This window comes from Hyperolius riggenbachi, chromosome 2, assembly GCF_040937935.1.
Source record: "Hyperolius riggenbachi isolate aHypRig1 chromosome 2, aHypRig1.pri, whole genome shotgun sequence".
NCBI classification, from domain to species: domain Eukaryota; kingdom Metazoa; phylum Chordata; class Amphibia; order Anura; family Hyperoliidae; genus Hyperolius; species Hyperolius riggenbachi.
Window position 1 is genome coordinate 321,312,489 of NC_090647.1, and position 22,466 is coordinate 321,334,954.

Here is a 22,466-nt window from a genome sequence, read left to right on the forward strand (position 1 = left end):
GCATATAAAGGGACAATGATAAATAGGCTGTTTTGGTGACTTATTGTGCTGTGTAGGTGCTTCCTAGGTGCTCTCCTGCTTGCAGTTCACCTAGCTAAGGACCGCCCAAATAGTCCTTTTGGGGACTTTTCCTGACCACAAAAGTATTTTTGAGGACTGATGGTGACATTGACCCTGCTGTACTTATAATTTTTTGTTGCTTTTGTGTGGTGTGTTGTAGCAACATAACACTGCCATATACTTTACAATGCTGTGTGTGTCTGTGTGACCCTTATAGCCCACTATCACTGCTCAAAAGTAAGTTAGTGTCTGACATTTGTGACATGCCGCGTGCTGTGTTACCCCAACACAGCATCACAGCAACACCCGCGTGACCGACCGTACTGTTATCAGTGATATCAATGTGCCAAAAAAAAAACTGTGACAGACATTTGTGACTATACCTCTTTTCCCCTTTTAGACCCCGAGAGTGCGGGGTCTAAGTAAGCACGGATCTTCACCAGCACACCCCGCAAAGGCTGATGGGCCGTCACCTCTAGCGGACGACAGGCTACATTTCTGCTTGGAGGCCACCAGGTCATGACCCCTAGGGCTGCCCCACCAGTGGTGAGAAGAACAGGAGGGGTGAACTCTCAAAAGGGAAGAAGGATGGACTAGGAGGACAGGCCACACAGTTGACAAAAGGACTGGCTGGACATATGTGACAGGACTGACTTATAACAGGAATGACTGAGGACCAGACTGATAGGTGACAGGACATAACTGATAACAGGACTGACAGATGGCAGGACTGACTGAGGACCGGACTGACTGAAGATGGGACTGACAGGTAGCTGGACTGACAGGACTGACAAATGACAAGACTGACTGATGGGCTGGACTGATGGGCGGCAGGACTGACTAAAAACTAGCCTATTTATAGTGATATTCCACTTTTGCTTAAACAAATCGACTAGATACACATATGACAGAGACGTCTATAAAGTGGTCATTTAATGTTATTGAAAGTTATCTTTCCACTTTAATTTACATCAAGCTGTAATTCCTAGGTTGCACTTTTTTGTAGCTATGGTAGCAATATATTTTTTTCGTACAATTTGGTATACAAACTGTTCATTAATTCCCATCTTCCTGTATGAGTAGTTAGTTGTGTGGAACCGGAATCCTTGTCACAATTTTGGTATATCTGGTAAAACCTAATTAGAGACAATTGAGTAATTGTAAAAAAAAAAAAAAAAAAAGGAATTGAGACAGGCTGACATTATCATATTACTTATAATCTTATGCTTGTAAAAAAAAAAAAAAGATGTTTCACGCAATTATTAGTGGCCTATCAATTCTGACAGCTTCAGGGTAAGTGTTGTAATGGGCTGGGCACATTCTCTCTCTAGCTGTTCAGCAAATGGTATACATTTTAAGGTCAGTTCACCGCACCTGTGGAGAGAGAGAATAGATTGAACTGCATTCTTTCTGCACCTTTGATATACAAACAGCTATGTGACTTATGTGACTGATGCTCATTCAGAGAACTACTTCTGCACTTTGTCTCTTTTACCAAACCTGGCTAACAGCTGACTGATCTCTTCTGTCAACATCCAGTTCTAGGAAGAAGGCAGCAAACTCTGGACATTTGGACAAGGTATTTGTTGGAATGAAATATCTTAATTGTATACCTGAAACAAAAGCTGTGGGATTCTTAGGCCAAAAATGTAGATACTCAGCTCAGTAGAGGGAAGCCTCTGCATTCGTCTCCTTCTTGCCCACTATTCCAGCGATGGGACACCCAAAGTTTACAGCCATGCTCCTGTATGAGAACAAGTGTGGCCACACTGCGCAGGCTCATGATGGCTCGCGCCTCCGCACTTGCAAGGAGCTGCCACGCGGAAAAAGATGAGCCTCTTCAGCTCTGTACTTTTGTGCAGGCACACGCTGTCTGCACCTGTGAAGTGCAGCCAACTGAGCCAAGATCGGGTCACAAGCCGTTGTTGATGGGTTTCAGGGGTTGCCAGTGCAGGAACGGTGAGGAGAAGGGTGACAGGGAAGCCCTTTACCGAGGCGAGTACCCAAATTGGGCACTTTTTTCCCTACTGGTACACCTTTAGGCGAAGTCCACGCAAGTAATGTATTTCAATAGCACTGCATTTTTTTCGCATTTGTATACAAACTTGCATTGACGATTTTTCGGCGTTTGTAGGTGTGCTATTTTTTGTGTGCAGTGTGTGATTCCTATGTCAATGCAGGACCATAGGAACGCAGAAAATTTGCATTAAAATTAGCATTTTGCACAAAAATGTGCATACGACTTTGAAGTTAATTAGATTGTCATGCAAATTAACTTCACTGGTATTGATGGCAAATGCAAAATGTTGCATGCAAATGCATATAAAAATTGCAAAAATAGACACAAACATTCATACAAAAACAAATACAAAAATCACAAATCTAGAATCATGCATGTGGAAAATTGCATACATAAAACGCTAAGACAAGTGTGAATACTCCCTAATTGTTATGTCAGCTGTATTTAGAATTAAACTAATAATCCATTAAGCCTTTTTATAGTACAATGTGTCATATTTTTACAGAGGCGTATCTAGAGGGGTACAGGCATGGCTTGTGCCATGGGTGCCACAGCAACATAGGTGCCATGCCTGCCCCTGTGCTGCACTGCCAAGCCTGTCCTTGTGCCGCACCCCCATGCCTGCCGTACCGGCCTATTATCTGGGGAAGATGGTACTTAAAGTAAACCTCCAGACTAAAAATCTACTCAGCAGCACTGAAAAGGCTTGGTGTTTCTTTAACAGTTTCACAACATCAGAACTTTGTTTTTCTTACCCAAGCATTATTTTTAGCTGCACAGAAGCTAAGCTCCGCCCCATCAAATAAATCTGCCCGGGCATTTTCCCCCTGATGCTGTGCAAAGCATGATGGGATTTCTGATGTTGTTGTTCTCGTTGACTAGCGCGCGCAGCTGGGAGGGGTGATTAGGACACAGGACAGTTGGAAATGTGTCTCATGCTCCCTGTCACCTCCTTTCAACCAAAAAGATGGCTGCCCCCATGTAATCACAAACAGGGTGGGTAAGAGATTATATTACCTATCTATTTTAATTAACATAACTAATGTAACTTAATGACAGTATGTTTGTTTAGGCTGAAGTTCCTCTTTAACTTATGTAGGTAGTGCACACTAGGCTTAGTGTTAGAAAATAGTACAGTAAAGGAATAAAAAGAGATATATCCAAAAAAGTAACTTCAGCAAAATCCTGAGCCCAAAAACACAGGCAACCATAACACATGTACACAAGAAAGGATGCTGTTTTTCGAGGGGAATTGGGCTCTGACCGTGGAGGGGGGGTGCAATTTCAGTGTTTGCCATAGTCTCTATATTACACAGATACACCTCTGTATTTATAACTTCATTTTAGTTTCTTATGTATATTTCAGTGCTGTGACCTAATGCTTGGGATAGTTAACACTGATTTATTAGGTTTTGGGGTCTTAGGTATTAGGGTCACTGGAGAACATACAATAGCTGAGCCTGAAAATCTTGGCTGGATTTATTAATAATTGTGTGTTATAAGGGGTAGGAGTTGTAAACCCTTTCCTGAGTCTTATAAGACCATAGTTGTGGAATTGTCATTGCATACACAATCAGAGGATAACATCAATGTTAAAAGTATGCACCGGAGATTACCGAGGCATTGCACGGTAATCTCACTTCTGAGCAAGCCAAATAATAAGTGAGGCTTTCTAGCGCTCACTTCCTGTGCCGGAAATACAAAGTGCACGGAAGTGTATTGGCAAAATACGACTCCACACATGAGCAACGCGAACGCAAAACAGTTTAAAATACCTGCAGTGCTATTGACTTTACATGACTTCCGATCACGGCACATCGCCGCGGATGTCAAGCGGTAACGTGATGGAGCGTTCGTATCACACCGCAGCAGGTATGAAATGCCCTATACATTTACATTGCTTTAGCGTTACCCTGCAGTAAAAAAAAAAAAGGGTAACGCAAAGAAAACGCCCCAGTGTGAAAGTGGCCTCAATTTTTTTCATAAATCCAGAATGACCTCAGTTTATTGTAATAAAGAATGTCATTGTTGGTGTGTGCATGAGAATGCATTGCTGGTGTGTGCATGAGAATGCATTCACATAGCGAATTCACTAATCGTCCAATAGCCTTCACAGACCCATGACCCAGATGAGGGTGATAAACTCAAAAGTCTCGTTCACACACATATGAGGCCTGTCGCCTGGCAGGGTTCCATCCCTCGTATGAGAGTTCGGGCCCCGCTGCTGTACAGACACATCACTATCCAGGGTAGTGACACATCTGTTGCTATGGAAGGTGAAGGAGGGACAACATGCATCGCAAGACAGAGCAGCCTTACTGCGGGCAGAGTGAGTGCGGAGAACAATGCGTTCAGAGATTGTTGGACATTGGGGATCACTTCACGCTTGCCGGATCCTTAAGCGACATCGAGCGGCCACTGTAAATGCATTAGGTTTACACTATATATTTACAGTCGATGTTGTCTTTATCACTGTATAGAAAATATGGGGTTTATATTTTCAGTTTTTATGGAAATGTTACAAAGAAGCTTAGTTATAAAACTTTGTGTAATGAAACACTGTAGTCTTCACGCTAAATATAACAAAAGTAAGAACAAATTGCTGACTTATCTATATATGGAATCCATTAGGTTGCCTCTTGAACATGAAGATCTTCCTCGTACTATTAGTTGCATTGTGTGCCTTCATCTCAGGTGAGCAATATTTCCCATCTGTACATATGCAAAAAAAGTCAAAAAAACTGGAGTGTGTAACATTTTGGTAACAGGAAAATTAGTGATTACATGTCATGTTACATTAAAGCACAGAAAACAGATGTAGAAAAGCAGCACATTTGTTCTCTTTTGATTGATTACATATAAATGACATGATGTTTTTAAATTATTTGTCATATATAAAAGTAAGACAAAACATTGAGCCGCTACGGCTTAAGTCCCCTTATTCGTTTCACTTTTTCTCCTAAGTAGATAACACCTTATCAATAGAATGCATTTTAAGCCACCAGCAAACAAAAATATAATTTTGACAGTACTTTTTTACCTACTTGTTGGTAGTTTTTCCCATTGCAGAGTGCTGAAAAAATATAACAGAAGATGAAAAGTTATCTTAAAGGAGAAAACTTATGGAAAAAAGTGAATTGACCTAGATCTAGTCTGATTTATTATATGGTTGTCAGGAACTAAATCCTCATACACATTTATGAGGTAGGTCACCCGGAAGGGATTGTGACTTGATGCCTTGGGGGATATTCCAGGACCAAGGCTGTAAAGACGCTTCGCTAGCCTGCAGGCTAATGAGGTGTTCTATTGTTATGCGGGTGGGTGGGGCAAGAGGTGATGGCGCAGCACAGGTGTGGCATCACATGGGAGCTGGATGAGTGGGGAGAACAATGCTCTCGGCTCGCATTCAGCCGAAGTGATCAGCCAGGCGCCTCGGACATGTTTCATTTACCATGTGTTCACAGCTTAAAGAAGAACTTTAACCAAGGCTTGAACTTCTTCCTAATCTGTAGCCGATACCCCTTTTCCCATGAAAAAGCTTTACCTTTTCTTGAATAGATCATTAGGGGAGTCTGATGAGGCATCCCAGATTCTTCTACAGCCTACCCTTTCAGTGCAGGGCCCCTCTAAACCTATTTGATTCACATAAATAGAATAGGTTTCTTCTGGCTGTGAGTGCATCCATAGATTAGTGCATCCGAACTGGGCATGCCCAAATTATGCTGGGTACACACTATGAGATTTTCTGGCCGATTTACTGTCAGATCGATTATTTCCAACATGTCCGATTTGCTTTCCGATTGATTTCCGAGAATTTTCCGTGCATTTTAATAGGAAATCGATCGGAAAAAGCTCAGAAATCGATTGGAAAGCAAATCGGACATGTTGGAAATGTCGGCCAGAAAATCTCATAGTGTGTACCCAGCATAAGGTCTGCACATGTCCAGTAGAATAAAGTGCTCATGCATGGGAGAAAAAAAAGCCATGCACTATTGCTTTGTTATAATGAGGATGCACAATCTTACTTATATAGTCCAGATGCACTCGTCCATAGCCAGAAGAGTGACCAGAATATGAAGAGGGTCCCTGCCCTGTAATGTTGAACCCCACAAGGATCCAGAAAGCCTCTGGACTTCCATCTACTAAGTTGAGTATCTCATTTTGCCCTCTTCCCACTTCAGGTGTACTTTAAAACTACTGTACAATCAGGGCCGGCCTTTGACCTGAGCGACCTGTGCGATCGCTCAGGGCGCCGGCTTCCAGGGGGCGCTCCTGCCGCCTGGCCGCATGTAGCTGGCTGTGTCCGTCTCGCTCCGCCCCCCCCCCCCCCCCCCCGTGCGGCCACCGTGATGGAGGGGGGAGCCGCGGGGAGAGCAGCCCGTCCTCTCCCTCCCTCCTCTCCGGGCGCTCTCCGTGCTCCCCCCTGCAGAGTGCAGACTGCAGCAGTGAGAACAACTCACCTCCCTGGTTCCGATCGCCGGCGCCTCTCACTTGCCGCTGGTCTCCTCTTGTACATTGTCACTGATGCACAATAAACTTCCTGCTTAACAGGAAGTTTACTGTGTATCAGTGTCAATGTACAAGAGGAGACCAGCGGCAAGTGATACACCGTGAGAGGCGCCGGCGATCGGAACCAGGGAGGTGAGTTGTTCTCTCTGCAGTCTGCAGCAGCATCGGAGGGGGGAGCACGGAGGGTGGCCCGGAGAGGAAGGGAGGGAGAGGTCGGGCTGCCCTCCCCGCGGCTCCCCCTCCAGTATGAGGGGAGGGGAGCACCTACCTACCTACCTAATCTATACTGGGGGCACCTACCTATCTAGCCTGTACTGGGGGGGCAGCTACCTATCTAATCTATACTGGGGGGCAGGCAGCTACCTATCTAATCTATACTGGGGGCACCTACCTATCTAACCTATACTGGGGGGGGCAGCTACCTATCTAATCTATACTGGGGGCACCTACCTATCTAACCTATACGGGGGGGGGCAGCTACCTATCTAATCTATACTGGGGGCACCTACCTATCTAACCTATACTGGGGGGGGGGCAGCTACCTATCTAATCTATACTGGGGGCACCTACCTATCTAACCTATACTGGGGGCACCTACCTATCTAACCTATACTGGAGGGGCAGCTACCTATCTAACATACTGGGGGCAGCTACCTATCTAACCTATACTGGGGGCACCTACCTATCTAATCTATACTGGGGGCAGCTACCTATCTAACCTATGCTGGGGGCAGCTACCTATCTAACCTATGCTGGGGGCAGCTACTTATCTAATCTATACTGGGGGCAGCTACCTATCTAACCTATACTGGGGGCAGCTTCCTATCTAACCTATACTGGGGGCAGCTACCTATCTAACCTATACTGGGGGCAGCTACCTATCTATACTATACTGAGGGAACCTACCTATCTAACCTATACTGGGGGGGGGGGGGCAGCTACCTATCTAACCTATACTGGGGGGGGGGGGGGGCAGCTACCTATCTAATCTATACTGGGGGGGGGCAGCTACCTATCTAATCTATACTGGGGCAGCAGCTACCTATCTAATCTATACTGGGGGCAGCAGCTACCTATCTAATCTATACTGGGGGCAGCAGCTACCTATCTAATCTAAACTGGGGGCAGCAGCTACCTATCTAATCTATACTGGGGGCAGCTACCTATCTAACCTATACTGGGGGGGGGCAGCTACCTATCTAATCTATACTGGGGGCAGCTACCTATCTAACCTTTACTGTAGGCAGATCCCCCCTTTAGTGTATATAGGCTTAGGCTACTAGTCTTACAGTCGCAGATCCCCTTTTAGTGTATTTAGGCAGCAGATCCCCCCCCCCCCCCCCATTAGTGTATGTGTGTGGTGCGCTCACACGCGAAGAGGATGAATTTGGGGGGGGGGGGGGCACCAAAATCTGGTTCTGCTCAGGGCGCTGTGAAACCTAAGGCCGGCCCTGTGTACAATTGTAGGGTAGCATGTGTTGGTCTATAACAGGTTTTAGCTCTATGCAGAGACTGGAGGGACTATAGGTGCTTTAGAACTGCACTACCCATTGGATACTATTTGCCACCTTAGGTGGCCAGCCCTTCCCTCTGCTAAGTTACCTGATCTTGTGCCAGCCAGAAACTGAGCTGAGAACAACAGAGTGCAGCTGACTGATGTTCTCTGGCAGGTATCGAGTATCTGCCCCAGCAGAGATACATACAACTCCATCTCAAGTAATCTGAGAAGAGATGGGCCACAACTGCTGGCAGAGCCGGAATAAGCCAAGGCAGAAAAACAAGAGTGATGCTGATCAAGCATGCAGGATTAGGCAATATAATGCTATAAGAAAAGTAGCAGAGGTCGTGTTTAGAGATGGCCCGAACGGGAACGCGACGAACTTCCGGGGTTCGCGATCGCGGAGAACCGCAAACTTTTCTGGAAGTTCGATTCGCCCCCATAGTGCATCATAAGGGTCAACTTTGACCCTCTACATCACAGTCAGCAGGCACATTGTAGCCAATCAGGCTACACTCCCTCCTGGAGCCCCCCCCCCTTATAAAGGGCAGGCAGCGTCATCCATTTCACTCACTCGTGTGCCTGCAGTAATTAGAGAAGAGAGAGCTGCTGTGCAGAGACATTAGGGAAAGCTTAGTTAGGCTCTTGTAGGCTTTTTAGCTTGTTCCTTGCTGATTCTTATTGCTAAGACAGCACCCCTCAACAGCTCTTTTGAGAGCTAATCTTGTTCTTGTGATCTATTTTTTTCTTTCTGTGTGTGTGTGTCCCACAGACACTTGTGTTGCATAGACAGCCTTAGTAATTCGTGCTGTGCCACTGCCAGGCCCAGCACATTCAGCGACTACCTGTGTGTGTGACAGGTGTACATTGTAATACCCATCACTGCATATACCTACCTGTTGTTCACTTTAGTCAGTGCACTCACCTACGTACGTGAGCGCACGCAGTGTCGCTGTGCCTGTCCGGTACCTGTGTGTGTGTGACAGGTGCACATTTGTAATACCAGTCATTGCATAATTGTTCACACTAACTGTGTGACCGCAGGCTGTGTAATATACCACTCCGAACATACCTGTTAACTGCACCTGTGTGACAGCTGCACATTGTATTGTAATATCAGTCACTGCATACCTTTCACTGCACCTGTGTGACTGCACATTGTATTAGTCAAGTCAGTGCATACCTTTCACTTCATCCCCCCGATATGGACAAAACAGGTAGAGGCAGAGGCAGGGGCAGACCCAGAGGAAGGCCACCCGGCAGTTCTGTTCGAGGTCGTGCTGACGTGATTTCGTGCGGCCCTGGCCCAAAGTAAAGTGCTCAGAAGAAGGCACGTCCCATCAACTCCCATGTATCACCACCTATTGACAGCCAGCCAACATCTGCCTCTCACCTTGAGCGGTTCCTGCTCCTCTGCCCACAGCAGCAGCCAGGTGTCCGTGAGAGAAATCTTTGAGCGGAAGAAGCCAATGTCTGCCAGTCACCCCCTTGCCCGGCGTCTGACAGCTGGCTTGGCGGAACTGTTAGCTCGCCAGCTGTTACCATACAAGCTGGTGGACTCTGAGGCCTTCTGAAAATTTGTGGCCATTGGGACACCGTAGTGGAAGATACCAGGCCGCAATTATTTCTCCAAAAGGACGATACCCAAACTGTACCATGAAGTTGAGAGGCAAGTGGTGTCATCTCTGGCACACAGCGTTGGGTCAAGGTTCCATCTGACCACGAATGCCTGGTCTGCCAAGGACAGTCAGGGCAGGTACATTACTTACACAGCCCATTGGGTCAACCTGGTGACCGCTGGCAAGCAGGGAGTACGTGGCTGTGCAGTGGACCTAGTGACACCTACACGGCTTGCAGGCAGGTCTGCTGCCACCTCCTTTCCTCCTGCTACATCCTCTTCGCTGTCATCCTCCTCCTCCTCGGCGGAGTGGCAGTTTAACTCTACTGGTGCTGCGATCTCCTCTCCAGCTACACAGCCCTAGCTCCCCGGGCCTATGCTGCATGCCAGGTATGACGGTGTCACGCCATATTAGACATGTCTTGCCTCAAGGCAGAGAGTCACACTGGAGCAGTTCTCCTGGCTGCTCTGAACAAACAGGTGGATCAGTGGCTGACCCCACACCAACTGGAGATCGGCAACGTAGTGTGTGACAACGGCAGCAATCTCATTTCTGCTTTGAATTTGGGAAAGTTGACACATGTACCCTGCATGGCACATGTGCTGAATCTCGTAATTCAGAGATTTGTGTCTAAGTACCCAGGCTTACAGGATGTCCTCAAGCAGTCCAGGAAGGTGTGTGGGCATTTCAGGCGGTCTTACACGTCCATGGCATGCTTTGCCAATATACAACGGAGAAACAACTTGCTGGTGAGACGCCTGATTTGTGATAGCCCGACTCGCTGGAATTCGACCCTCCTGATGCTGGACCGCCTGCTACAACAGGAGAAAGCCGTCAAACAGTATCTATACAACTATAGCCAAAGGACACAGTCTGGGGAGATGGGGATGTTCTGGCCGAAGTACTGGACATTGATGCGAAATGCCTGCAGGCTCATGCGGCCATTTGAGGAGGTGACAAACCTGGTGAGTCGCAGTTAAGGCGCCATCAGCGACTTGATCCGGTATGCCTTCTTCCTGGAGCATGCCGTGTGTAGAGTGGTGGATCAAGCTGTGGAGGAGCGTGACCAGGAACAGGAGGAAGAGTTCTGGCGATTCAATTCTCAGCAGAAGCAGATGATTCCTCAACACCTTTGGCAGCACAGAGGGGGAGGAGGAGGAAGAGTCGTGTGGGAAAGAGGAGTCAGATGATGAGGAAGGTGTTGTTTTGGAGGAGGAGGATGAGGCGGAAGAACAACCACAGCAGGTGTTGCAGGGGGCTCGTGCTGCTCAAATTTCCCATGGTATTGTTCGTGGCCTGGGGGGAGGAGGAGAACTTAGTTGACATCACTGAGGAAGAGCAAGAGGAGATGGATAGTACATCTGCATCCAACATTGTGCAGATGGCGTCTTTCATGCTGTCCAGCCTGTTGAGGGACCTCCGTATAAAAAAACTCAAGGGGAATGAGCTGTACTGGGTGGCCACGCTACTAGACCCTCGGTATAGGCACAAAGTTGCGGACATGTTACCAACTCACCTGAAGGCAGAAAGGATGCAGCACTTGCAGAACAAGCTGGCAACTATGCTTTACAATGCGTTTAAGGGTGATGGCAAGGACAGGACGCTCCAGTGATCTCATGGTGATGTCGGACATGCGGACATTCTTTAGTCCAGCGCCTCGCCTTAGCGCTTCCGGATCCACTCTCCACCAATGCCTTGACCGGCAGGTAGCCAACTACCTGGCCTTAAGTCTGGATGTAGACACTGTGAGCAGCGATGAACCCTTGGATTACTGGGTGCGCAGGCTTGACCTGTGGCCAGAGCTGTCCCAATTTGCCATCCAACTTCTGTCTTGCCCTGCCTCAAGCGTCTGGTCAGAAAGGACCTTCAGCGCAGCTGGAGGCATAGTCACTGAGAAGAGAAGTCGCCCAAGTCACAAAAGTGTTCAGTACCTGACCTTTATCAAAATGAATGAGGCATGGATCCCAGAGGGCTACTGCCCGCCCGAAGAATAAGTCAGTCCCCACACACAGCATCTCTGCATGCCGTGTGACTGGCTGCCTGCCCCAAGACTAAGTCGGTCCCCACACAGCATCTCTGCCTGCAGGCCACTTGACTGCCTTCTCCGCCACCACCAACAGGGTCCAGGACTCCAGACGGATTCCTGAATTTTTATACTAATTTTTCTGGTGCGTTTACATGCCTGCCTAATTTTTCTGGCTGCACTAAAGCTGCAACAACAAAACAAAAAGCATGCCAATTCTCCTTCGTGATCATTACCTTGCCGCAGTGAAGGGGCTTGCGTATCACAATCAAGCAATGACCGCCGGCTATATGAGTGTCTCGGGGGATGGCACACCAAAGATAATAAGGTCGTTGCTTCATTGTGGACAGACCAAATTTGATCAGCTGGACAGTCACTGTTGTTCTATCATTGAGCTACCACAGCCCGGCGACCATATGGGCTTGAAAACCACCACGGCCTGCACTCTCGCCATGGTGCGCACCAGTCCAGCACGGCCGTCACTACACAAACAGCTGTTTGCGGTGCGTTACACAGTGAGTTTGGTGTGTCAGTGTGAAGCAGTACTCTAATTACACTCCCTGATTGATGTATACACGTGCAAGATGTTTTAAAGCACTTTAGGCCTGCATTCAATGTGATTTCTGCCCTTAAAATGCTGCTTTGCGTCAAATCCAGATTTTCCCCCGGGACTTTTGGCGTCTATCCCACTGCTTCATGCAAAAACTCAGATGTTAGACCCCTTGAAACATCTTTTCCATCACTTTTGTGGCCAATATAAGTGTTTCTAGTTTTCAAAGTTCGCCTCCCCATTTAAGTTTATTGCGGTTCGCAAAAGTTTGCGCGAACCAAACTTTTGCGGAAGTTCGCAAACCCGGTTCGTGAACCGAAAATCAGATGTTTGGGGCCATCTCTAGTGGTGTTACCTGAAGGAGGTGAGGCATTTCTAAATGTTGCAAACACTGATTTGTATAAGGGCAATTATCTTCTAGCCAAAGACTAACATCAACACAAAATTTCAGAAACTCAGATGTTTTCCTGGGAAAATAGCATTAAACTTTCAGTGCTAGATAATTTGTGTAATATGAGTGAACTCTCCTGTGGCAGAATGCATACTTTACTTTGTAATTATTTGTGGCAATGAATAAGGGGTGCAGTGGCTGGATAGTGTAATTGTTAATGGCTCTGTCTCTGACTTAGAAGACCCAGGCTCATATCTTGGCTCTTCCTATTCAGTAAGCCAGTAGTAAGGAGTTCTTGGGCAAGACTCCCTAACACTGCTACTGCCTACTGAGTGAGCTCTAAGGGCTGCCTTGCAAGTGCTCTGAGTCCGACAGAAGAAAAGTGCTATAAAAATACTGGAGTTATTATTCCAGTTCCCCTGAGGTTTTAGATATTAGCCTCCCTTACCCATTCCCACAAATGAAACTTTACATAGCAGAAAAACACAGACACCTTGGGGAAATAAAACTTTAAATAAATATATTTCCTTTATAAAAAGTTTGTATGGTCCTTCAATGTAATCAGTCTTTTGAGCTTCCCCATTTGTTATGATCCTTTGGGGCCTTTCATGAGAACTTAAATTGCATTTTGCAGTGACACAGAACTATCTGAAATCCATCCTGATCTGGGCTCTTCATCCTTTTTACCAAGAACTCTCATTGGTCAGGTCAGTGGATTAACAGTTATAGCCCCTTAATATTCCAAGAAGCATTTTTTTCTTGGCACCCATCTCATTGAACCACTAAACTGAATCGGAACCCCAGAAAAAGCAGCTTTAAATTTCCCACTGGGATTTCCCACAGGCTCACTAATCTGACCAATGAGATTTCTACTGTTGAGGGTTCTAATTAGGCAGATCAAATAAGAAAATCAAATAAGAAACCAAAGCAGGTTAATTCATTCAAGTGTTGCAGCAAGATGAGTAGCAAAGAGTTTTTACTAATAACTTTTTGAAGTAATGGGTAATGGTGTGCCTATATCCTTTCCATCTGGGAAGTTGGATATCTTCCAGATTCCACCTTATAATAATAATAATCCAAACATTTGTATAGTGCTTTTCTCCTTTCGGACTCAAAGCGCTCAAGAGCTGCAGCCACTGGGACGCGCTCAGGAGGCCACCATGCAGTGTTAGGGAGTCTTGCCTTGAACTCCTTACTGAATAGGTACTTGACCTAGCCAGGATTTGAACCCTGGTCTCCCACCTTGAGTCATCACCACAATCTTCCCCAGCTTCCTCATAGACACAGGAGGGAAAATTAGTCCCTTGATCTTAACATTGGACAAAGGTGTTTGGCAAGAATTTTCACAATTGCTTGAAGAGTATCTCTCAATGTCAAGAACCATGAGGGCTGGTATTGTTCAGGTGGCAAAGCATTATGCTTGCCAACTCAGCAATCCTGGTAATGCCAGTCTGCATGGGGGATAACAGGATAAATAAGGGGAAGGGGGGTCTTACAGTTGATTCATTCTACAAAAAAAGAACAAAAAAAACTACATCGAAATAAACAAAAAAATGCATTCCTGGCCTTCCCTTGACTTTCATGGAATACACCTACGCAAAATGGATGACTGGGGTCCCCAGTTTAAATAACTCCCCACCAAGGCAAACAAACAAGGAAGTATTTATCAGACTCAGTAGATAAAAAGTATGAAGAATTGTTTAGACAAAGCACAGTGGTGAAAAAAGAGGTATCTCTAAGATGCCTATGAAAGACAAGACTGCAGGTCAGATGAAGGTAAAACGCTGTTACCACAATGCTGGTAGTGACAGGATTTTAGTTGACCTCACAAAAAGTAACAATGACCGGTTTTTGAGATCAGAGATACACTTTACATTTTATCACACTATAAATACGTTAATTTATGGTTTTGTTCTTCAATCTCAAAAGAGGGACAACTGTTGAAAAAGTTGGTAGAAATTGAACCAGGAGGGAAGGAGATTGGTTTGTTAATAGGGACTGTCCCTCCATCAAGCAAAGAAAGAAAAAAATCAAGCAGTAGATGAGGTATGCAAGTGCATCCTAATACAAGCGGAATGGAGCCAGAATGAAGTTTAGCTGGACCTGCAGCAGTACAGTGCTTTAAAGTTAATGAACTGCAATGCAATGAGATGTGCAGGGTCATCAGAAGTGCATAGACTGCACTATGTGATGCCACCATCCTTGCAATGCGATTCACTCATAGTTGCGGGTGAAAATACGAATTGCAATCTCCATCTATTGTAGTAAATGGAATCGCAAGCGCAGTGGCGAAACTCGGAACGGATTTACCTCAGCACTTCTGTTTGTTTTCAAATGTTGTGAGGTGACGAATGAACCTTACTATTCCAACCCTAGAGCTGCTACTGACTATTTACAGTATACTGTATGTCTCATTTCACAAAGCTGATTTCAATGTGTATGTCTCAAGAAAAAGGGACACTTCAAATACTGGGTTCACATCCTAGAAAAATAGTGTTGTATTTTTTGCTTTGCTTTGTGTCCTTTTTCTCTTTTTCTAGACTCTGAAGAGTGTGGAAATGAAATATGTGCTAGTGATGAAATTTGTGACAACTCTGCTTGCCAATGCAACTCATCCAGCTACACAATAAATCCAGGTATGGCATACAGCCACAGCAATGGTCAGAGATGTGTTTTATTTAAAATTAAATTATTTATAGCATAAAGTAGTAGCAGTAGAGTAGAGAAGCAAAATTTCCAACTGAGAATTGCCACTAGAGGTCTATTGCAGCTGATGTCCCCTTTCCAGACAACAGCCATTTACCTCAGCAGGCAACATAATTAAATAATCCTCAACAACAAACCAGTGTGAGGCCATCCAGTAACTTACATACAGTGCCTTACAAAGCAACCTTGCATGCTATCTGCACACACGACGCTGTCCCCACACAGTTTTCTTGATACAGTGGAGTCCCAGTTATCCGACACCGACAGGTATCGGCTGTTGCCGGATAAGCGTGCTTTCTGGTTGCTTGAGACTCAATGTTAAAAAATAGGCCTAACTAATACTAAACTGTACCCCAATCTACATACATACCATGAACTTTGTATTAAATGTTAAAATACAGGAATTGAAACAGTGGCCTATGGGGCCCTATAGCAAAACTTTCATGGGTCCCTCAAATGTAGCCATTCATGAGCAATGCCACCTGCCCCTGGTGGCATTACAACAAGATATTTTTTTGTAATAGGTACACATGGCAGAGAGTGGGTACTAACAGATGTTTACATGCTGGCTTACTCAGTTTTCCCACTTTAAGTTCTCTTTTTAGCTGAGTCCAGGTGCTGCATACTAGTCCAAGAAACAATTGATACTCAGAATAAGGGCTATTGTATGTAGGAAAATTGTCACAAGGGGAAGGTCCTTTTTTTTATAATTGTTACTGTTGCTAGGTTACTAGTTGCCAGTATGTAGGTTTGAATTTTTCAGCTATCATCAGCTTCCACCCCAGCCTCTGGTCACTCTTCTAGCACAAGTGCTTCAGAAGGCATTCCTAGAACATTTCTCATATATTGAGAAGTGGTGATGGGTTGACATTTTACTGACATCATCTGCTTAGCCTATTAATAATAATCATTTTATACACAAATTGGCCTCAATTCACTAAGCTTTATCAAACACTTTATCGAACGTTTGATAATTTACCTCATGGGTAAAATCTAATTTTGAATTCACTAAGGTGTTATATATTTATCGAATGTTTTATCTTAAAATGTTCAATAAGTCTATAACACCTTAGTGAATTCAAATTTAGATTTTACCCATGAGGTAAATTATCAAACGTTTGAAAAAGTGTTTGATAAAGCTTAGTGAATTGAGGCCAATATGGATTTTCTTTTTGTATTTTGTTAGGAAGCAATCCTGCTCCAGTTTTGGACTGCAGTGGAGGATATTTTGATATATATATAGCAAAATGCTGGCTAGAAAAAAATGGATATAACTCATCAAATATAAGGCTGCAAAGTCCCACATGCCCAGCAGCAAGGGAGATTGTCAACGATACAGCCCAGATGGCTCTTCACCGGCCACTGAGAAACAACGACTGCAACAACACTATAACTGTAAGTCTGAACCTCAAAGCTTGCAAATTCACTTCAGCACAACACCACTCATAAAATTCCCCCCACAAGCAGCTGCTGTTATGTTGTGCCTAACTCACATTGCAATAAGTATAGAGTTTGCTGGCTGGTAAAGTCTGCAAGATTACTCAGACAGCCAAACAGTTTTAAACTAAATAAAAATTCAAGATGATGACCAGGACTTGTTCATGGCCACGCCCACAGGTAAGGACTGACCATGCTTGTTTCCTCTCACCCCTCACCTTTGTTGACAATAAGGAGACATTGATGACTTTGATGAACAGAGGCGCCAGCAGAATAAAAACAATAATTAAAAGTTTTAAAATATGCTGGGGAGGCAGTGGTGGACTTAACTCCGAAAGCAGACTAGACTACTTGTCTGACATAAATAAACACTTTATTAGTACCCCAATAGATGCAACGCATCTCGCAGGAGACATTGCTTTGAGAGGAGAGAATATTAAGATGAAGCAAAGTGGGCTATGGGAGGGGTGGGCTGGTTTTCCAGTCAAAATCCCTCCAGGGTTTGTCTTTGGGGAGGGGCACTGGAAGGGGAGGGGATGTAATAGAAATGGAGAGCTGGGTTAGGAGCATGTGAAGCAAGAGCTGAGCAGTCCACTGAGTGTGGGTCTTGTGATCACACATTTTAGGCCAGTGATTTAGAAAATATTAGTAGCAGTCTGACAATCAGCAAAACAGCCATTTGAATAGCATCAAGGAAGGAAACAATGGCATTCACCCATAATGGATGCCTAAATGTTAATAATGACAATTATTCCATGTTGTATTACCAATTATCATCATCTGATTTTGGTTTAGAGGAAAATTCTCGTAAGAAAAAGTCAGTGTTTTCTGGTTGGCTCTGCATATTAGAATTACCAGTGTTAATGGCAAATTTTTTTCAGCTTAATTCATTTGTTTTTATGTACATAATAAACACAGTCAGTACACAGTCATTATATCAGAAACTGGGAAATAGGAATTTTGAAGTTTGTTATCACTAGGGCAAATTTTGATCAAAGTCTCTTGTCTATTTACATTTGCATCAAAGAGAAGATTTCTGAGTGGTCTCATAGCAACTGTACTCCTAGCAAAGTACACAAAGGATTGCTGCCAAGGTTGAAAAGAAGAGCAATTTATTACAATATCTGTTGTGCAGCATCCATCTATGTTTTTGCCACTTTTTTATTTCTTTGTAATGAAAGTGAAATATCTATTTAAATTAAACTGCCAGTCCCTTCACCAAAAGAGAATAGATGTATTTTTTATAAATTCATTAGATGCGTTTCTCATTTATATATCAACACCAATACCCAGATATTTGTTGATAAGTAATACATTCATTGGTTAATTATTGATGCAAATGGATACCCAATCATCTTGTACTTTCTGAGGTAATGTTCCTACCCTTTTCTGGTGACTACTCCACTGGTCATATGACTTTCCAGAGAACCAGAACAATCTGCAAGAGTTTGCTGTCAAGTTTGGTTCAAAAGTTATTTTTACGGGCCCCATTCTACAAAACATATAAACAGCATGGTGTTGATCACAGGTGAGAATCTGCTTTCCTGAAAGCTTAAAAAGGATCTGTAGAGAAAATAACATAATGAATTAAAGGACAACTGTAGGGAGAAGAATATGGAGGCTGCCATGTTTATTTCTTCTTAAACAATACCAGTTGCCTGATAGCCCTGCTAATCTATTTGGCTGCAGTAGTGTCTAAATAACACCAGAAACAAGCATGCAGCTAATCTTGTCAGACCTGACAATAATGTCAGAAACACCTGATCTGCTGCATGCTTGTTCAGGGTCTAGGGCTAAAAGTATCAGGGCTCATTTCCACTAGCGCGAATCCGCATGCAGACAACGCATGCGGATTCGCATAGGCAATACAAGTGGATGGGACTGTTTCCACTTGTCAGTTTTCATTTGCGTTTTCTGTGCAGGATTTTTCTGCACGGTAGACCCTGCGGAATTCGCCTGCGTGTGGAATGCAGGCGAATCGCAGACAATGTATTTAATAGGGAAATCGCATGCGTTTTTTGCATGCTTTTTTTCCCACGATTTCGCGTGTGATTTTCCATTGAAAGTAATGTAAATTGACACAGGCAGTGACATGGTTAAAATCGCATATACCCTGCCTATGCGAAATCGCATCAAAATCCGCATGCGGAATCGCATCCGCATGCGATTTTATCAGCGGTGATATGCAGCGATTCCGCACCGCAATAGTGGAAACGGGCCCTCAGAGGCAGAGGATCAGCAGGACAACCAGGCAACTGGTATTGCTTAAAAGGAAATAAATATGGCAGCCTCCACATACCTCTCACATCAGTTGCCCTTTAAATTTCTTATTTTGTTTTTTACAATATTCATTGATAAATTATTTAGTCAGTGTTTTCCCAGTGTAAAATATTTCCTCACCCTTTCCTTACCCTGATTTACATTCTGAAATGTATCACTGGTGGAGACCTCTTTAGTCCTGTTATATGCATTTATGCAGAAGATTTGTATACTGAGGGTTCAGAAGCCAGTGCAAATAATACCTGGGCCCGAATGCAATTCCCTTTTTCACCTGAGTTTTCTCCTAGGTGATATTTTCACAACTTATAAATAAAATGCCTTTTATTTACACCACCAGCGAGCAAACAAATATTTAAAATAGTTTTGACAGTAATTTTTCACCTACTTTTTAGTACTTTTTCCATTGCAAAGTGCTAAAAAGTAAATTTATATTGAAAGTAAAAAAAATGATCATTATATATGAATTGCATATGGGCCCTGGTCTCCCAAATTGCTCTGGTGGGTGGTGGGGAGAATTCCGCATAGCTAAACAGCCTAGGCTGTGACATAACTGGGAAGGCAGGGTTACATACAAATATACAACAATATACAGATATTGGTGTTTCTGATGCTTAAACCAGTAAAATTACCGTAAAAGTAGGTATCCTGAATAATTCCCTGCATTCTGTCATTATCTTTAAGAAATTCATACCTGGATGCACACTGAAATTGAAAATATTTTTGTTACATGGATATATAGCATAGTACATTACAAGATTGATTTATTTTATAAAATCATGATTCACTTTAAATAAATCACAAATGTCTGCAGAGTGAAATGGAAAGTTTACCAACAATTTTGTGTAGCAATTATTGATAATTCCACTAGGAATCATATGAGTAATATATCAGGTGCTCCAGTTGTATTTCTCTGACTGGCTGTTGACGATTACGGATGTCGTCGTTGAATGGTTCCCGAACCCCTCACCCTGTATCACTTCCGAGTCGCTATGACTCGTAGTAGTACGGCTGCGCTGGGCCGGCGGTGCGCGTCCTTGATCGTGCGCTTGTTGCCGGGCACTTTCTGCGCATGTGCGTGACATCATGAGTAACGTCACGCTCATGCGCAGTGAGTGCCTGCCGATCAAAGATGCTCACCGCCGGCCCAGCGCAGCCATACTACTACGGGTCATAGCGACCCGGAAGTAGTATAGAGATTTGGTGGCGAACTGTTCGCTACCATCTCTAGTGACGATCCTCTGATTATGCTTACTGTGGCTTCCTGTGTAGGCCAACCAGCCAGAGAGGTACAAATCAGTAACTTGACAAATCAATCATCTGTGTCTCAAAGGATTCTCCAAGGTTTACCTCTATTAATGATAAGTTTAAAGGACAACGGAAGCGAGACGCAGGGGCGTAGCAATAGGGGTTGCAGAGGTTGCGACCGCATCGGGGCCCTTGGGCCAGAGGGGCCCCGAAGTGCCCTCCCTCAACTACAGTTTTAGCTCTCTATTGGTCCTGTGCTAATAATAATCACTTCTATAGATACTTTGAACAGTGGTAATCATTAACAAGCTGTTCCCCATCCCCTCCATGCATCTCTGACACTGTAGTTGCCATTGGCAGGTTTTGGTGTGCTGTATCAATTGTTATGTATAGAGTGCTTGGGGGGCCCCATTGTAAAACTTGCATCGGGGCCCACAGCTCCTTAGCTACGCCACTGAGCGAGAGGGATATGGAGGCTGACATATGTATTTACTTGTAAGCAATACCAGTTGCCTGACTATCCTGCTGATCCTCTGCCTCTAATACTTTTAGCCATAGACCCTGAACAAGCATGCAGCAGATCAGGTGTTTCTGACATTATTGTCAGATCTGACTAGATTAGCTGCTTGTGTGAGGTCACTTGTAGGGGTGGGGTATGTAGGATTAATGATATATAATGTGTTTGTCTGTGGGATTGCCATGCAACCACATGCCTTGATAAAGGGGGATCCTGCACGGCCCCCGAAACAATTGTTGGTCTTTACTGTGGATATTGGCACAATAAAGTGTGTGCTGTAACTTCATACGTGCTGTGCTGATAATATCTGCAAGCTAAATAGAGCAGCAGGGCTGCCAGGCAACTGATTTGTTTAAAAGGAATTAAATATGGTAGCCACCTTTTTTTTCTCACTACAGTTGTCCTTTAATGATTTTATGTTTCATGGAACTGAAGTTGTATGTTTATCATTTGACAAAGAATACAATAGATTTCTGAATCAATTTAGTCACTAGTGCTGTCTCTCTCCACAGATAAATGCAAGCCATGTCACTTTCATATACAAGTTGTATATTTTTGGCAAGGAAATTCCAGTTCAAACCAGAAACAACATTATTATGAATGTTTCCTGCACCTACCCTCTGAGTATGAGCGTTCAACTAAATGTTTTGTTGCCAGTACTTGGGTAACTATTATCATATAAGATATAGAAACAAGATCTGTTTATAGAAAAATGCTGTCTTTGATTCTAACTTTATAATGTGCACTTATCTGTAGTTCTTAACATGCTGATGGTGAACATGATCAAGGTGAGATTTAAAATGTTTCTTCCATATTTTGCAGCCCCCCTTCCACTGTGTGTACAGATGCATAACATCCCTGCACAGAAACCACCCTCCCATTCCATGTGCAGCCCCCTCCTCCATGTGTAACATCCCTGTACAGAAACCACCCTCCTATTCAATGTACAGTCCCCTCCTCCATGTGTAACATCCCTGTACAGAAGCCTTCCTCCCATTGCATGTGCAGCTCCCTCCTCCATGTGTAACTTCCCTGTACAGAAGCCACCCTCCCATTCCATATGCAGCCTCCTTCTCCATGTGTAACATCCCTGTAAAGAAGCCTCCCTCCCATTCCATGTGCAGCCCCCTCCTCCATGTGTAACATCCCTGTACAGAAGCTGCCCTCCCATTCTATGTGCAGCCCCCTCCTCCATGTGTAACATCCCTGTACAAACGCCACCCTCCCATTCCATGTGCAGCCCCCTCCTCTATGTGTAACATCCCTGTACAGAAGCTGCCCTCCCATTCTATGTGCAGCCCCCTCCTCCATGTGTAACATCCCTGTACAGAAGCCATCCTCCCATTCCATGTACAGCCTCCTCCTCCATGTGTAACATCCCTGTACAGAAGCCTCCCTCCCATTCCATGTGCAGCCCCCTCCTCCATGTGTAACATCCCTGTACAGAAGCCATCCTCCCATTCCATGTACAGCCTCCTCCTCCATGTGTAACATCCCTGTACAGAAGCCTCCCTCCCATTCCATGTGCAGCCTCCTCCTCCATGTGTAACATCCCTGTACAGAAGCCATCCTCCCATTCCATGTGCAGCCCCCTCCTCCATGTGTAACATC

At 44.5% G+C, this 22,466-nt stretch overlaps 2 protein-coding genes across 11 annotated transcripts in view; one reads left to right on the top strand and one right to left on the bottom strand.

The window, feature by feature from the left end:
* LOC137546581 (KN motif and ankyrin repeat domain-containing protein 1-like) overlaps positions 1-22,466 on the bottom strand; it is an 89,053-nt gene that overhangs the window by 62,349 nt on the left and 4,238 nt on the right. For 2 of the 8 annotated variants that reach the window (XM_068269227.1, XM_068269219.1), the window contains exons 2-4: positions 19,723-19,795; positions 5,125-5,153; positions 4,688-4,792 (exon numbers count right to left, since the gene is read on the bottom strand). The gene's annotated coding sequence lies outside the window, so the exon portion shown is untranslated. Of the gene's footprint in view, positions 1-1,094; positions 1,502-4,687; positions 4,793-5,120; positions 5,154-15,928; positions 15,969-18,196; positions 18,306-19,722; positions 19,796-22,466 lie in introns of those variants that run through there. The other 6 variants (XM_068269220.1, XM_068269221.1, XM_068269222.1 and 3 more) reach the window with 6 other exon arrangements.
* LOC137546582 (uromodulin-like) overlaps positions 1,510-22,466 on the top strand; it is a 73,676-nt gene continuing 52,719 nt past the window's right edge. For all 3 annotated transcript variants that reach the window (XR_011026293.1, XR_011026294.1, XM_068269228.1), the window contains exons 1-5: positions 1,510-1,639; positions 4,712-4,774; positions 15,211-15,306; positions 16,563-16,771; positions 21,368-21,519. Coding sequence is in view for 1 of the 3 variants with exons in the window: in XM_068269228.1 (XP_068125329.1) it covers positions 4,726-4,774; positions 15,211-15,306; positions 16,563-16,771; positions 21,368-21,519 (506 nt within the window). In the remaining 2 variants the exon portion in view is untranslated. The remainder of the gene's footprint in view (positions 1,640-4,711; positions 4,775-15,210; positions 15,307-16,562; positions 16,772-21,367; positions 21,520-22,466) is intronic.